Here is a 16,841-nt window from a genome sequence, read left to right as displayed (position 1 = left end):
GAAGTAGATCAGTTTCTTGTTAAAAGTCTCTCAACGTTTGACTGTTTTACGAGGCTGAAGTCGCTTCTTATTCTCCAGCTTCTTGTTCGAATTTACCCATTCCACCTTAAATTGAATGTAAATGCAACATCATTTAAGGTGGAACGGGACAATTCGAAAGAGAAGCTGACTAAAGGCTATTTAGTGTTTGACAGTCTGTCGTTGCAGATTTAACGTACCAGGAAATAAATGTGACTAACGCATCGCTGCTATGTGACCTGCAGTCTGCACGCCGGTTCTCTGTCGTTGCGAAACAGGGCTTTCGCGCTATGTTGCACACACCCTGTCTCAAAGATATTTTACTGACACAGCGATCCCCCCTCCGTTTTTTCCCTGCTGTTCCTGTTTTACAAGAGACAAATAACATCATCGTAAAGACTACAGAAATTACAAATCAACTATAGTTGGCTATAAGAAGAATTTATGTTTTTATCATCACTTGTCTTCCTAGCACTGCTTCACGCTACCAAAAAACGGACCTTTTTTGACGATTTGTAAAAAACTAAAGCTTCAGTTGAGATATTCAGAGTTCTTCAGAAAATCGCAGGCAATGACACAACCGGGATAAAACACAAACTGGTAAATTAAGAGACTTTTAATGACATTAGCTATTTTACACATGCAAGTACCCAAGCCACCTATGCTGGGTCCTTCGAAAAGGGGAGCGGAAGCGTTCCGGGCGGACGAGGCCTGAAGTCAGTAAATACTACAGTAAAGATAATTAGAGGAATTTGAAATAAAACAGAGATTATACGCATTTATTTACACTCAGCCTTCCACAAATTTTAAAACCGGCGACATGATTCTTCTGGAAATTAACAACCGGATCATAGAGGAGACGCTGAGTCTGAAATTTGAAAGCGCAGCGAACGGGTGAGAAACACTGACAGCAGCGCTTCAGTCCCATATCAACACTAACGTTATTCACTCTCCGGTCTCTTTTAGTTCGGCTTCCTTTCCTTTTTTTGCTTTTGCTCTGGATGCTCTTCAGCTGGTTATATCTTTTTAGCTGCAAGTCTGTTCGCTAAACTAACGTTACGTGTCCTCATTTCCCCTTCGCCCGGTTAGTGCGGGTGTGTCCCTGCAGCTGCAGCCTTCTTCTACAGTATACTGTATACTGCCTCGTACCACATTATATCTGCCTTATTATATCTCATACTTCGTTATTTAGTTTTATTCTTTCATACTCTGTGTTATAACGCTTTATTCTACTATTCATAAAGCTTTGTTCTGCCTTGTACTGCATTGTTCAGCTTATTCTGCCTCGTATTGCTGCATAACTGTCTTATTCTATCTTCTACTGCATTATTAAGCCTTATTCTGCTTCGGACAGCGTTATTAAGCTTTATTCTGCTTTGTACAGCGTTATTCTTCCTTATATTGTGCTATAAAGCTCGATTCTGCCTTATTGTTTAGCTTTATTCTGCCTCCAGCTTATTCTTCCTCGTACTGCTGCATAATTGCCTTATTTGGCTGTATTTTGCGTTATTCAGTCTCATGTTGCATATACTGCTTTTTTCTTCCTCATATAGCCTTTATACTGACTTCTTCAGCCTTCCACTGTCTTATTCTTACTTTATTCCTCTGTATACATTCTTGTTTTTACTTCTGATGCCTTACTTCTCCTCATATTACCTTTATACAGACTTATTCCATAGCGCTGCCTTATTCTTCTTTAAGCTGTTTTGTTCTTGCACTACCTTAGTCCTTCTTATCAAGTCTTATTCTTTTTTTTTACTGCCTTTCACCAGTCCTGATGAAAACAGCTGTAAACTGATGGCCACTTCTGTCTGGCTAGCCAGTAGCTAACGTGCAGGTTTATTGCCACGATAATGAGCTCTAGCTATTTGACAGCCCTATGCTTGAAGGCCCCTAAATAACAGAGAGTGAATAAATGAGCAGTGTATGAACAGGGTATAAGTGTGATAAGTTGATACAGTGCAGAATAAAACAACCCTTTTTAGCCACTGCATGGAGACGTCCCTAGCATAGGCTCCTGCATTTTTAGAAGAAAAGAATGTGCAGAGTTCAAAGTGAATACCAAACCCTGTTCTGTCATGTTCTGATGGAGAGGTAGTCATTGCTTTGCATCAGCTTGTCTTGTACCATAGCTGAAGCTGTAATAGCTCAATAATAAACACATAATTTTTGCTTGCTTGGAAGGACATCCAATATTACTGAATATCTGTTGATACCTCTTGTCAGTGGCTGACTGCATGGTTTCATGACTCATGATTGGTAATTTTTCTTGTTTCTGTAGAAATAAACCAGAGGCAGTAGAAGTTACTTTTGCTGGTAAGTTTAAGGCCCTCAAATCTTGGTCATTGCCCTTGTTTAGTTTACAATGCATATTGTTTTGGAACAATGTACTTAGTTTGCCAGTTTTCTTTTTTGTTTCATTTTGTTTTGATTTGTATTTGTGGCTTACTCAATTAATACTTCTGCTGCCAGTTTAATGATCAGGCCTGATCTGTTGCTGGTATGAGAAGACCTGGCCTAGTCCATTTCTAGTGATGATAAATGACACATTAATTTGTATTTTTAATGCTGCAGTGTGGGAATTATGGGCTGATACCGATACATAAATATAAAATGCTAGAAATTAGAAGTGCGCCTGCTTTGGTTGGCATTATAAAGAAATGTAATGCTAGTTTCTGAAGGGTTATGAATACAATTAAATGAATAAAACACAGACATTTTAGCATATTAGCCTAGTGTGATGTAAACACTCTGCGCTTCCAGAGTACAATAAGTACATCATCAAATATTAGTCAAGTCAAAAAATCTGTCCAATGCTGCAATTTTTTGTAAGCAATTGTCTGCCAATACCAGTATGATTCCTGTATTATTGTGCATTCATGGTACTTTTTTCTTTATCCTTTATAATGTTGTAATTGTACAGTCTTTCTTATTTGGTAGTATTGTTATTTGTGTGTAACTGCTATATTTGACATTGCAGACTTTGATGGCGTCCTCTACCACATCTCAAACCCTAATGGAGATAAGACCAAAGTGATGGTCAGCATCTCGCTTAAATTCTACAAGGAGCTGCAGGAACATGGAACTGATGAGGTACACACCTCTGCAACACATTACATGTAGGACACAACAGTGCTAAAATATGGAAGGGTCATATTTGCGCAGATGATATCCAAAAATTCTACATAAGGGTTTTTTTGTTTGGTTAGTTTTTTCCCTTAGTATGTGATGATGGCTGGGTGACATTTCAGGATATCATTAGCATATGCCCAGAGGAAGCTGTTTGTGTTGAACAGAAGCAGAGAAGTGCTGATCTCTCAGCTTGGAAGACCTCAGTATATAAAGGTCTTCTGAGATCTAATCATCACCATTTAAGGAAGAGAGAGGCTGCTGTGGTCTCTGCCTAAGAACAGGAAGTACTGTATAAGTTGCTATGATGACCCCTAGTGACAGAGGCGGCTATTGGCTAGGTCTTTGATCAAAAAAGAGGAAGTATGATAAAAAAAGATTTCAATGAGATCAGTAGAACAATTTTTGCATGGCTGTGAGTCCAGTGGTGAAGCCTGTATATATAGTACTGTACAACAGTCTTAGGCACCTAAGCACACAATTAAAAGTCATTTATCTTGGCAACAAGTCTGTTTTGCTTGTAAACCTCCATATATCTTTACAATAGATGCCATACACTACTAAGTAATGCCACTACTTACTGTATTAATGTTTTTTGTATTTCTTCCAATCTTGGTGTTTTTCTGAACAAATAAGACACTTACTGACCACATATAAAGCTTTTTAAATCTAATTTTGTCAGGCTGTAAATCTGGCTATTACAGTTCAAGTGAGCAGTACAGTCAGCGCTTCTTTTATAAGAGTAATGAAGTAGCAGTGAATCACACAGAGTTGGCCTTTGTTTACATTTTCTACCTCTGCAACAGATGTCAAAACAGTGTGAGGTATTTGAGGACTGAGTAAAATGCCTCAGTAGCGTGTCATCGAAGTCGACACTGCTCATTATGGTTAAGACCACATTACAGTAATCATTGTTGCTTGTATACTCCCTTTGCCTTCCTCGGTAAATTCCTTTCTGGCTGGCGCAAAACCAAAGACTGTTGTCTACAAAGCTGAATGCATTGCAATATAATGAAACAATACCTGTTTGTATTAGCTTCTTAGTCCAAACTGCCACTAATAGCAAAATTAACTTCCATTTTCAGCTCTTGAAGAGGGTTTATGGAAATTTCCTCGTGGCACCTGAGTCAGGTATGTCAGCTTTGCTATGTTTACACTGGAAGATACAGGATGTTAAGAATGCAACAGAAACACTGCACGCAATGTTTGGATTGTTAATATTTTGTTTGTGTGGTTCTAGACATGTTAAAATAAAATGAGTTACTGTATTGTCTCTGTCCCCAAAAAAATTATTTTTTTGATTTTTCATTTTACTGCCCTTTACGTTCTGTGAAAATTTTGTGATGAATGGACCCACAGAAATGCTCTAATTTTTTAAAACTAAGTTCTCTTTATGTTAACTTATTAAAAGTAGGGAACGTTTTTGCTTTTTCCTGTCAAATTGTCATTTTGGAGATTCTTGTGTTTTTTTTTGTGGACAGCTTTAACAATTTAAAATTAAAAAATTTTTTTATTACTGTTTTTAACTTTTTGTTGTTGGTACATCATTGCTCTTGTTGTTTGTGTCATTACTTCTATTCAAGGCTACAACGTATCATTGCTGTTTGATCTGGAAACGCTTCCTGCGAACAAGGAAGAGGTTATTCATCAGGCGGGCATGCTGAAGAGGAACTGCTTTGCGTCTGTCTTTGAGAAGTACTTCAAGTTCCAGGAGGAGGGCAAAGAGGGAGAAAGGAGGGCTGTGGTCCACTACCGTGATGATGAGTCCATGTAGGTTCAGCTGGATTTTCTAAGCAAAACATTGTCACACTTATAGTTGTCATAAAAAAAACCTCTTCATTTGTACCTGCATTACATTAACTGAAGCAATTTTATTGTAAAGTAAAGCAGGAAATTGTTTAGGATTCTGAAGGAGTATGCACAGCTTTGTTATAGAGACTTTGGGGCAGATTTACTAATGTTTTGGGCCATCACAAACTCCATTTTGGCATTAAAAAGTGGCCATCGCGATTTAATAAATAGGGTCAGTGATGCTTCAGAAACTGTCTGGAGATGAAAGATCGTTTGTGCTTTTGCCTAAATCGATATGCATTTATAGGAGTTTCCCTCTCAAAACGCAAAATACTGGGAGATTATTATAATGAAGCATTTGTTCTGATTCACCAAGACTGATAGTAAATACTGACTGTGCATCATTCAAGATGCTTTTAAGAAAAGCTTGTCTTATTTGTGGTGTTAATGTGGCTGCCATTGTGTTCAGAAAGAAAAGAAAGAGTTTATCACACACATTTATGTATTTCTGATGGAAATAACACTTATAAAACCAAACTATGCACATTATTCTTAATGGGATGAACAAAATAAACACCAAACCAAATAGTTTTTGAGAAACAATGTTTTAAACTGCTGTTCCCGATATTTTGAGTTTATATATCAACACTTTCAAAGAGCAGGTTTTGCCTAAATAGAGAGTCGTTTCCAAATGATTGTTAAAATCTTCCGCTCTGCCATCTCTGCCTTACTAAAGCTATTCTTCTTTATTCCTGCACTGTGGTTTATGTATGCTGTGGTTTATTCCGCATGTGACAGAAATGTCAAAGTTATCCTTTGGTGCTGCATGTAGCTAAGAGGTGATGCTTAAAATAAGGTACTTAATAAACAGTCTGAGTGCACTCAGTGAAATCAAACAAGAATCAGATAATTTCTTCGTGAGTATTAAGAGTAAAAATTGTTATTTTGACTGACTAAGTGAAAATATTAAAGAAAAGAAGTCACTATTTAAAACTAATGAGTTGAAGTATCAACCTGAAATGAAGAAGGATTTAAAAGCTTTTTTTCTCTTGTCTGGTGGAAACACCTTCCATGCAAAAAGCATGTGAGCCAAACACATGGTTATATTGCGCTGCTCATATATTAATCATGAATTTTCTCCAGTGTTCATTTGCATGACCACTGAACTGGCTGCCCTCACCGGTGCAAAGTGTCAGTAAACTGTCGGTAATTAAGGCCTCTGTTACTTAACAGCATCTTTGTATTTGTTTGAGGTAGCACTCTTGGTCCTGGAGACCTGGTGAGTGACAGTACTGCAAACTTTAGTGTGTGCTCTGTTCCATCACTCCCAGTTGAACACATTAAAGGTGTTAATTAGCTGCTGAGGTAAATTAGCGCTGATAGTTAACACCTGTGTATGCTAACCCTGCTTTATGGCCTTACATAACACCTTATATCATCAGCAATAGCAGCAGCATGAAGGGCTAAAGTAGAAATGTTTTCGTTTCTCAGGTACGTGGAGGCGAAGAAAGACAGAGTGACAGTGGTTTTCAGCACCGTCTTCAAAGACGATGATGATGTCATCATCGGGAAAGTGTTCATGCAGGTCAGATGAATTTCTTTGATTTTAGCTAGTTAAGCAGTGTTCCAGCTTTGGGCACAACATTGGTGTATTTTTGTGTATGCACAAAACACCAAAGAATTTAAGAATCACTTATATCACCTTTGAAGGGCCCATATCATTCTTGTTGTAGTATGTAAACACTTCTAAAATGCACTCACTAAGTCTACACAGTCCAGATATCTCTTCTCTTTTTTTTTCTTTTGGTGATGCCACAAAAACCCAACGCATTTACATATATCCACATATTCAGCCTTCAGCAAGTTAGTCTGGCGGAAGTTATAAGGGATGTTTCAGTTCAGACTGTTTTGACTGTTCTGAGGCATGATACAGGGCAGCCAGTAGAATACAAATCATTTACATATATCAATCTTAAAGGCACAGAAGTAAAAACAGTCTATTTAATTTGTGCATTAAACATAAATTGTGATTGGGCACATAAACTCACACAAAATGGACTTCAAACATCATAAGGGGAAAATACAAGAATGACATTAAGGATATGAGCCCTGTAATGTGGTGATTAAATACATGAAGAAAGAATGGGGTGAAAACCAGGTACTCAGCTTCGAAATTTACATTTGCTCATCCTGATGAACTCAGAATCAATCAGTCAGCGTTTATTTAAACTCTGAGTACATTGAGGGTAACCCTCATTTTCTGTGGGTATATACAGGGATGGTTGAGCAAACATTTCTAGGCCCATATTTTTAATTTTTCCTGTATTTTAATTTTTTTCCCCTAAAGGTCCACGTATAACAGTCATAATAAATTTTTACATGACTGTTTTCCAACATTTCTTTATTCCTTAGAATTAAACAGGCTGTTGTTGTTGCTGTGCCTTTAAGACGGCAAGTGGGTCTTTTGTAGGTTTCAGCCAGACCTACAATGACAAATGTGTCTGTATGATCTCACATGTATATTCAGTAGGGGTGCGGGAAAAAATCGATTCTTAGATGCATCGTGATGCGGACGTGAACGATTCTGAATCGATTCACAAATGTCAAAAAATCGATTTCCTAAATATTTAATTTATAACGGAATGTTGACGGAACGCAAAAGGCGGAACTTGGAAGTGCGGAAGTGCAGTGCCCGGACAGTCTGTGGCGGCACATAACAAAAACACAACATTAAAAGCCAGGTTAGGTCAGGAATCACAACCCAAATATTAACATTTTGTCCTTTCAACAAAAATCAAACCACCTTGGGAGCCGCAATGTCTCAGTATGTGATAATGTCCTAGTATAGACTAAACAATATAAACGAAAACACAGATTTACTTTGCTCTGCTTTAAGCTTTAGCTCAGCTATAGCCGCTTTTCTCCAATCTCCACCAGAAAACTTTTCCTCAGAAGTAGACCAGTTAAATGTCTCTCAACGTTCGACTGTTTTACGAGGCTGAAGTCGCTTCTTATTCTCCAGCTTCTTGTTCGAATTTACCCGTTCCACCTTAAATTCTAACTAAGGCGCCGAATGTAAATGCAGCACCATTTAAGGTGGAACGGGACAATTCGAAAGAGAAGCTGACTTCAGCTTCGCCACTTTTTAGTTTTTGACAGTCTGTCGTGGCAGATTTAACGTACCAGGAAACCAATATAAATGCGAATTCGCATATAAATGCGAATAACGCATCGCTGCTATGTGACCTGCAGTCTGCATGCCGGTTCTCAGTCGTTGCGAAACAGGGCTTTCACGCTATGTTGCACACATCCCGTCTCAAAGTTACTTTACTGACACAGCGATCCCCTCTGGCTCTACAACGGGACCAAAACCGAAGTTATAAAATCACTAAAGAAAACGGGTAGAATAGCTGTAACATGTGCTGCGTGGACATCCATTACCACTGGATCTTATTTCACCATAACTGCGCATTTTATCGCAGATGAGTAGTAGCCGCTTCTCGTGCTCCAAACAAGAGCACTGAATGAGAGCCTTGTAGTTGACTTGCCACATCACATCTATTTGTTTTACTAAAAAGATATTGGAAGTAAATTCATTATGGATCATTACAAATACGTTGCTTTAAAAGTACCAAGTGACTTTAAATAACAATAACACCGAGTCACTTAGTCACTTTAAAATGTATATTGTCTCTATATTCTGTGTATATTTTGTGTATATTTAATATATTTCAGTTCGTTTTTCTTGTATTTTTATTTTTACTTATTTACTTTCTGTAGAGTGATTATCTGAGCATCACCACAAGCATTTCAAAGCATAAATGTCCTGACATGTTGTGCAAGTGACAAATAAACTTGAAACTTGAGCTCGAAACTTGAGCTCACACAGTGAGAAAATATAAATGCTATATAGAAAAAAAAGATGCATCGAGATGCATCAATAATCATTTTATAATCGCATCTCAGCCCTCTGAATCGTAATTGAATCGAATCCTGAGGTGGCTATAGATTCCCACCCCTAATATTCAGTGTGTCTCTCTCTCTCTCTGCCTTCATGTCTCAGGAGTTTAAGGAGGGTCGGCGAGCGAGTCACACAGCTCCACAGGTGCTGTTCAGTCACAGAGAGCCCCCTCTGGAGCTGAAGGACACAGATGCTGCTGTGGGTGACAACATTGGCTACATCACATTTGGTATGTGCACAATCTATATCCATCAATCTTCAGCATGTATGTTGCTGCCCTGTTGGTGCTTAACAGCCTGAGCATTGAAAATAAGCTGAAAGTCATGCATTTGTAAGAATGAATGCCAATTAAAATGCAATTTTTGACAGCAGGCTCCCCCGACACCTTGTCATTACCTATTAGTCTTGTCTAACCTGAAATATAATAAATCCTTCACTTTTATCTACGTTAACGAAGCTTTTGTATGGAATTTAGTTCAATTCAGATTGGTCAGCTGTTTGGCTGTAGTACTTGAATTAAAGTCTCTAATTTTGAGGTTGTAGTTACCCTCATTGTAATAGCTCTTGCCCCTCTTTTGCAGTCCTCTTTCCCCGCCACACCAATGCAAATGCCAGAGACAACACCATAAATCTCATCCACACCTTCAGGGACTACCTGCACTACCACATCAAGTGCTCCAAGGTAAATAAACATTTAATAGGGAATCACTCGAGACTGTACACTGCCTGTCGAACATTAAAGAACACCTAGTTTTTCAAAAGTATTTTAGTAAATGAGCATGTTTTCTTTGTTAATTTGCAATAACTTAATATATTAAAGAAAAGCAGTTTAGATTTTTCCATTTTCTTTGGAAGAACAACAGAAATGCAGGAATAAGTAGGATTGCCATGGGATTCATGGCATATCCCACACATTTTATCCCATTGTTGTGATTGCAACACTCATCAGCACCCAAACCTTTTAGCTATTCAAACCATCTTTAGGGCAAAAGATTTTCAGTATGTGCTTTTAACCATGGTTTGGAAAAGAAAACTGTCTTTCAATCATTAGGGCTGTGCGATAGAATTCTGAAGTTGTCTCTGATTCATTTTTTAGCAGTTGGCATTTTGCCTTTTTAAATAAAAAAAGTGTTTAAGCCACTTTTTTGTTACGAATTTTACTTTGTTTTCTACTTCGTCTGCAGTGAAATACGTGCATTCTTCAGACAGGCTGTCGAGACAGCAATCTGCGTGCATGCGGGTGCTGGCAAACTTGAACGTCATTGCGTGAAACCAAGTCCAAAGCTTTCTCTCAATACCCACATGTCTAGAATCAGATGATTGACTCTTTTTGAGATCGGGTCTCAGTGCTGTCAAGTATTTCAATAAAACCATACCAAGTGAGACACTTTGGTGAACATGGAGCTGAGTGTTGTGTTATTTGAAAGCTTTTTCCTACTTAACTGAATAGCAGCAATGAAAAGCAAACAAAATTTCAAGAGAAGGCCAGGTGTCCTCAGACTTTGTTGGGCAAAGTTTATGTTTTGTTTATATTTTCATTTTATTATCATTAGTTTGTTGGTGTATCTGTGTTTGTGAATTTCGGAGAGCTGCTGTTACTGGCGTTCATGTGTTTGTGCCTTGTTTCAGTATGAAGTTATGACGGCAATAAATTGTAGCTCTGGCTTGTGGCCATACCACAAATAACACTGGTTCTTTACTGTCATAAGTTGTACTCCATTGAAACCTCCCTTTTCTCACACCATCTATTTTCAGGCTTACATTCATACACGCATGAGGGCCAAGACGTCAGATTTCCTGAAGGTGCTGAACAGAGCAAGACCTGACGCTGAGAAAAAGGAGATGAAGACCATCTCGTAAGTGCCATCACCCACATTTCTCCTAAAAGATCAAGTTTTCCTTACATGTTGTAAACCAAGCACACTGCATAAACCCTTGGGTGCCCATACAAATTAACCATAGTCCATTTACATTGTGTTATTTTAGATGAATCTTTTTATAACTGCTCTGAGTAAAATTTCTGCATATAGATTGCTCATTATGATATGAACTGAGATTGTGATGGATCACAGGAAAATGAATTTAGTAGCTTAGGTATTGTTTCCCAAAAGATTTTGGAAGAAGAAATCTATCAAGTGAGAATAAATTAAGATTGCCTATGCTGGGTTGTGCACATATGTGGATACAGCAAATTTAGTCTCACTTACTGTTTACTTTCTGTGTCATGTACAATGCATTGTACAACAGTCGATTGTATGGACAGACATGGAAGGCATTCATATTATTCATTTTACACACTTTTTTTTTCAAAATACCTAATTTAATTGTAATTTCTTGCCTGAAAAAAGCTTGAACACTGCTGTCATCTGACAGCTAAACTTGTTTTTATCCTGACTTGGCCCCACACTGAGCCACATACAGTGTTAAATAAGGCCTGTATTTGCTTGCAGTACCTCTTCCCTGAATATAGTGTTGCTGTCCCTCATTTTAAACTCATTTTAAACGCAAGTGCTTCTTAATTAGATATTGGGTGGGAACAGTACAAAAAAACATTAAGACATTTGGTGCAGAGGTAGTCCAGAATTGGCAAACATTGCATTAGCCTAATAAAGCATTAATGTTTTCATTAAAGGAGCCATGGGAAACGTAATTAATGTTCCCCTAGTGACACAGTGTAATGCCTTATAATGACACGACTACTCGATTTAATGTAATATACAGATCTGTTTACCTGCTGAAAGGTAGCCGCTGGTATATAAACATGTCCAGCAAATACCTTCAGGCTCTATGAGTACATTCATACTATCAAAAAAAAAAAAAAAACAACTTCATTTTGAATGCACAGTTTCAGCTCACAAGTGCAGTCAAGTTTTGTGATGTCATTGTCACATGAGTAGTTTTCCTTTTTGAGCTAGTTTTTCAAAGGCTAAAAACATTTGTGAGATAAGATCACGTGTCCATTCAACCGTGTTGTCTACAGTTATAGCCACTGAAGATGACGTTGGAGAAAGTGCAGACATTATCCAATAAGAGTTTGACTTCTGCCTTGGATTCAATCTGCAATTTGGCCAAAAAAGTAACAATTTATAGTTCAAGATTACAGTTGTATGCAAAAGCTTCAATACCTGCGGTCAAATTTTTGTTAAGAATCCCAGTCAGTAAGTTTCTCTACAGTGAATAATTTCACATCAAACCACTATGAACTTTGGTTACATCTTGATGATTGAATTATCCATACATATTGAATAATCAGTGGAACTCTCCTAGGAAAAAATAAAATATAAAATGTGCGTTAACTTTTGCACAGGCCACATTTTGTGTTTATTTCCCAACATCTTGAATGTTTTTCCAATATATCAATTGTAATTGTAATAATTTGTCAATTAACAAATTGCCATGGACAAAATGGACTGGAATTGAGGCTAGCACTGTCTATCCATCAGATATGTTTCACAAGTCTGTATTTGAACTGTAGCTATATTTCAACAAAATGCCTTACTATGTTTTAATTTAAGTACAAGGACTTGGTTCTTTAATGACTAGGCAAAGATCACCACTTTGTTTGATTACAGATGGCTGTTTGAGGAAATGAAGCAGGGCACTAATTAGCTATTTAAGAGCTTGAATGAGTGGTATTGAGGTGCTCATAATTACAAGTTAAGCGAGCAGAGGCATCTGGACACATTCTGAGAGCGTTTTACCTGAGACTGTGAGAACCCTGCGACTTAGCATTTCCGCAGAACACAAGACTATTGACAGTAGCGTCTACAGTATACCAGTGCCTGTGTTAACGTGCACATATCTCACATTCATGTCCCTAATCCAGTAAATCATGTCATCTTATCTGATTCTTTGGAAGTCTTTCTAATTAACGGCTCTTTCTTGATCCATAAGCATGCCAACAATATGCTGGGACCTTTCTGATCTTATCAGCTGTGGAAGTTTTATTTGAAGTCTGTCAGTTGTACCTTTCAGAAGACAATTACTAACATACCAAGAAGACAGCTGGGGTTTTCTATATCGTTTGATCTCTGTCAAAAACGAAACGGTACAGATCTAGTATTATAAAGCATGGCGTGACACTGGACATCAGTGTGGTTGCGTTGTTTAGAATTTGCACTGGTGTATTCTTGATCTGTTGTTATGATCACAATGCTTCTGTGTTGAAATAATGTAGATGATGGCCAGTGATAAGCATTTGGGGACATGAGTAACTACAGCAGCCACCCTAGCATCATTAACGTAAAGCCATTTTATGGTGCTTACAGTCATGTTTTTTACATCTTTATGTATTATCTATATTTATTACTTATTTAGTCATTTGTGTCTTTTTGCATCTTTGTAGTAAAACAGTTATAAGGTATACTGCTGAAGATAAAAATGATGATGGTATTTCAAAATTCTGTGTAAAATTTCTATTTCACATCTGAGCAGCCAAATAAACACATTCTACACAGGGGCTCACTGACTGGTGCAGTGGGAGTTCAATGATAGGTGAGGGGGAAAATCAGAGCCTGGAAGAACCTCAAAAAACTTGTATGATAGCGGCTCAGCAATGGCTAAGAGCTACACACACCACAAAACTCAGCTTTCATTTTAACACCAGTCACTTGTCTTTTCCCTCTTAGATATCCTGTAGACGGGTGTTATTTTAGCATCAGTTAGCTGGAACCAAGTCTGTGCTGCTGTGTTTGGCCTGCTAACTTAGCTCTTGTTAGCTTAGGCAAAACACTAACGCTGCAGCCCCAAACCCCACAGAGCAGGTTTCATTTTTTTATTTCACTTTTCTGTTACTCCAGCATTAGTTGCTTGACTTATAATCTCTCGGATATTTGTTTTTATCACCTACTCTTGTTGCAGCAGAGCTTCAGTCAAAATCAAGCCTATACTGTGCACTGTGGCACTGTTTGGGTCTGTAGCCTAATCCAGATGACACAGAAGAGGTTTAATTTTGCCTTTCTGTCTTCACCTTTTGGCTTCACTCCTTACGATTTGAATCATTTTCATCTAAACTTGTGTTGGTGCTTTAGTTAGCTGGAATCAACCATGTTTTGTAGTGAGTACTGAGCTGTTATCATGCTAGCTAAGCTAATGCTAACCAGCTCCTCTCTCCTACTTAGCAGAGATAGGAGCCGGTTAGCTGGTTTAGCTAAATCGCTAAATAGATTTATTGAACAGTTGTTTGAAAATCATGCACTGTATTCACTTATGTGGAGACCATGTAAACAAACTACCCATTTCTATTTTGAAAAAAGGCAGAGCGAGAGTGCACAAAAGCGACAAAAATGCTTCTGCATCACTTACAACACTTTTATGCCCAAAGTGTAATGCCCTATACCGCGGCAATACTTGGAGACAGTTTGAAGGTATGAATCGAGTGGATACTGCCCAACCCTAATCTTTGCCTAAGATCTGTATGAGCTGTCCATAAATTATCTCACATCTCTGAATACACGTAGTGCCACTTCAGGTTCACTGTGATGTAGATGCCCAGTCTTTGATGTTGGCAAGGTGCTCCAGTGGTGTCCCTGAGTGCTTTTCATTTCTAACAGGCGAGCATTTCATTTCACAAACAGGACGTTTTTTGAATGTATGTTCCACATTCAACCAAGCATTATGTTTAGTTTCTCTCACGTTTCTTGTGCTACATTTCATGCAATTGAAATGTTGAAATGCTTGAGAGTTGAATTCCTCCCAGCAAGTGTCCACAAAGGTGTGCTTTGTTTGTCTACACCTCCCACGTGAACCTACCTTTGAGTGTTTTTGTATTTGTGTTGCGCAGGACTGTGACACTGATAACTGGTGCTGTAAGTTCTTCTCAGAGGCTAAAATGAATTCTCTGTTGAAATACCGAAGGAACATAATTTTACCCCAACTGTAGTCAATCAAGGAAGACACTTGTTGTTTGAAGTTTGGTTATTTGGTTTTGTACTGGAGCTACAAGGCTGAAGTAGCTAACAGGCATCGGTAAGGCTTAAACCCCATAAAAGTGCATCATGCAAACTGCACGCCTAAAGAGTCCCAAATAATCTTGCTTAAGTCTAAATTATAACAGTGATCTTAAATAGACTTGCTTTTGTGGTTTCCAGTGTACAGTTGTGTATGCGAAGGTTGGGTGAGCCTGATCAAGCTGTGTTGTTGGTTTGCAAAGTGCAAATAAATAAACACCCTTTACAAAGAACACACTTGCACATTTGAATGCACAAATAATGTTTATTTGCTGAATTTAACATAGTGTGTGTGTGTGAGTACATTGCGGAGCTCTGGCATGCTGTCTGTTTTTTCCAACACAGGGTTGGTTGAGCTTTCATTTCATTCTTGTGCAGGACTCTACTGTGTATTGTTGTCCATTTTTTTGACTAAGTTTGTGGGAATTTGTGTTAATTCCATAATTTTGCTGAACTATTCGTTGATCTCACAGCTAATGGCATGCTAATGACATGCTAACTGAAACTGACCATGTGGTTTGGTTTTTAGGGGCAAGACCTTCTCTCGCTAAAGGACGTTTCACTCCAGACCCAGCATTTTCAGATGAAGCCTCTCTACCCCATCTACTTCTTGGACAGGAGAGAAGGTCTTCTCTGTTATCGTCTCGTCCTTTTTTGTTGCTTTTGTTTTTTTAAGAAATGTAATGTATGCTTCATAAAGAAAATGGCAGACATTTTAAAAATGGCCTTTCTTTCATGGAGCATATCAAAATATATATTAAAGTCATAATTATATAGATATATCTGTATAAAATGAACGTTTTGATACAAAATCTTTTACTCTGGATACTTGTTACTGTCTTGCTTGCATTTGTTCAGTAGTCTAGCTTGTTGCATCCATCTATCTCAGCATCCCCCCTCACCTTTCATGTCTGTCATAACTAACCGCTGTCAGTAGATGATACAACATAACGAATAAATTACCTTGTTTAGGAAATGTGCCATGTGTAGTGTTTCCAGAGAACCGCAAACATTCTCTGTTCTTGCTTGCCAAGAAGTTAGCATGACTGCAGGTGCCGGTGCTGTTATGTGCCATGTAATTAGTCATGCACCTGAACATGAGATGGATCATAACTACCACGTGTCACACACACTCTTCTGTTCGAGTTCTGAGGAAAATATCTGTTTGCTTACACATTTTTTTTTTTTAAACCCGTATCACCTGCCTCCTGCCGTTCTGAAATCACTACAGTGGAATTTCATGTTTGTGAGGAAAATACTGGTCAATCCCTAGTAAAAGCTCAAATTCACGTGTTTTAGAACTTTGTATCTTTTCATATCAGCATGACTTTCCACTAATCCTGCATTTTTGGCCTCTTATTATGATTTCTGTTTAATAATAAAGAGAAATGTGGGCAAGCACTTACAACAGGGCCTTGATCGGTTCACACACAGTACAGTGCAAAAGTTGAGACCACCTTTTATTTAATTTCCAGTCAAAACGTTCATTAAGTACAAGTTATTCATTTTTAAGGACATGTTTCTGTAGATTAGATGTAAGATAATCATTTGCAAAAGGAGGAGTGAAGTCAGACTAAAAAAACAAGTTTACAAAACTGGCTTTCAAAAAATGATTAAAAAATACAGAGAAAATGAGACAGTAATGTGAAACCTTGTACACCAAAACTGTTGGATAATTAAACCTATCCGATAAGTACTTTCATCTTTGAGAGAGGAGAAAGTCAAGCTCAACTCTTGCTTCAGATCTAAAAAAACAGCCACAGGGATTTCTGTCAATCCTTCCGCTGTGAGAAGACAACTCAGTGCTGTGGGTCTAAAAGGATCTGTAGTTGTCTTTACTGAGATAAGGAGAAAATGAAATAGAAAAGAGGAATGTCATTCCTATAGGGTTGAAAACTGAAAGAAAGTCTCTAAAAAAAAATGGAGGTTGTAATAAAGGCAAAAGGTGGACACACTTGTGGAAGCTGCTGGTTTAAAGCATTGTGAAGGAGTGA

General features: G+C 38.0%; 1 protein-coding gene across 1 annotated transcript; it reads left to right on the top strand.

The window, feature by feature from the left end:
- The first annotated feature begins 677 nt into the window (after positions 1–677).
- On the top strand, positions 678–16,136 carry LOC118808111 (actin-related protein 2/3 complex subunit 2-A). The gene is made up of 10 exons (XM_036570544.1): positions 678–912; positions 2,300–2,334; positions 2,999–3,111; positions 4,233–4,278; positions 4,731–4,917; positions 6,430–6,523; positions 9,002–9,128; positions 9,481–9,581; positions 10,655–10,755; positions 15,377–16,136. Exons 1-10 carry the CDS (start codon positions 839–841, stop codon positions 15,396–15,398), a joined length of 900 nt encoding a protein of 299 aa, XP_036426437.1. The 5' UTR covers positions 678–838; the 3' UTR covers positions 15,399–16,136.
- Positions 16,137–16,841: the final 705 nt, after the last annotated feature.

Source organism: Colossoma macropomum, unplaced genomic scaffold (assembly GCF_904425465.1).
Source record: "Colossoma macropomum unplaced genomic scaffold, Colossoma_macropomum, whole genome shotgun sequence".
Taxonomy (NCBI): Eukaryota; Metazoa; Chordata; class Actinopteri; order Characiformes; family Serrasalmidae; genus Colossoma; species Colossoma macropomum.
The sequence above is the reverse complement of the archived record's forward strand: the minus strand, read 5'-3'. Positions and strand labels throughout refer to the sequence as shown.

Excerpts from the sequence above, each read along its gene's own strand:
- LOC118808111 (XM_036570544.1), top strand. The coding sequence starts at position 839 with ATGATTCTTCTGGAAATTAACAACCGGATCATAGAGGAGACGCTGAGT. Across the intron at positions 3,112-4,232 it reads AGGAACATGGAACTGATGAG|CTCTTGAAGAGGGTTTATGG; the intron begins GTACACACCTCT and ends TTCCATTTTCAG. Across the intron at positions 9,582-10,654 it reads ACCACATCAAGTGCTCCAAG|GCTTACATTCATACACGCAT; the intron begins GTAAATAAACAT and ends ATCTATTTTCAG.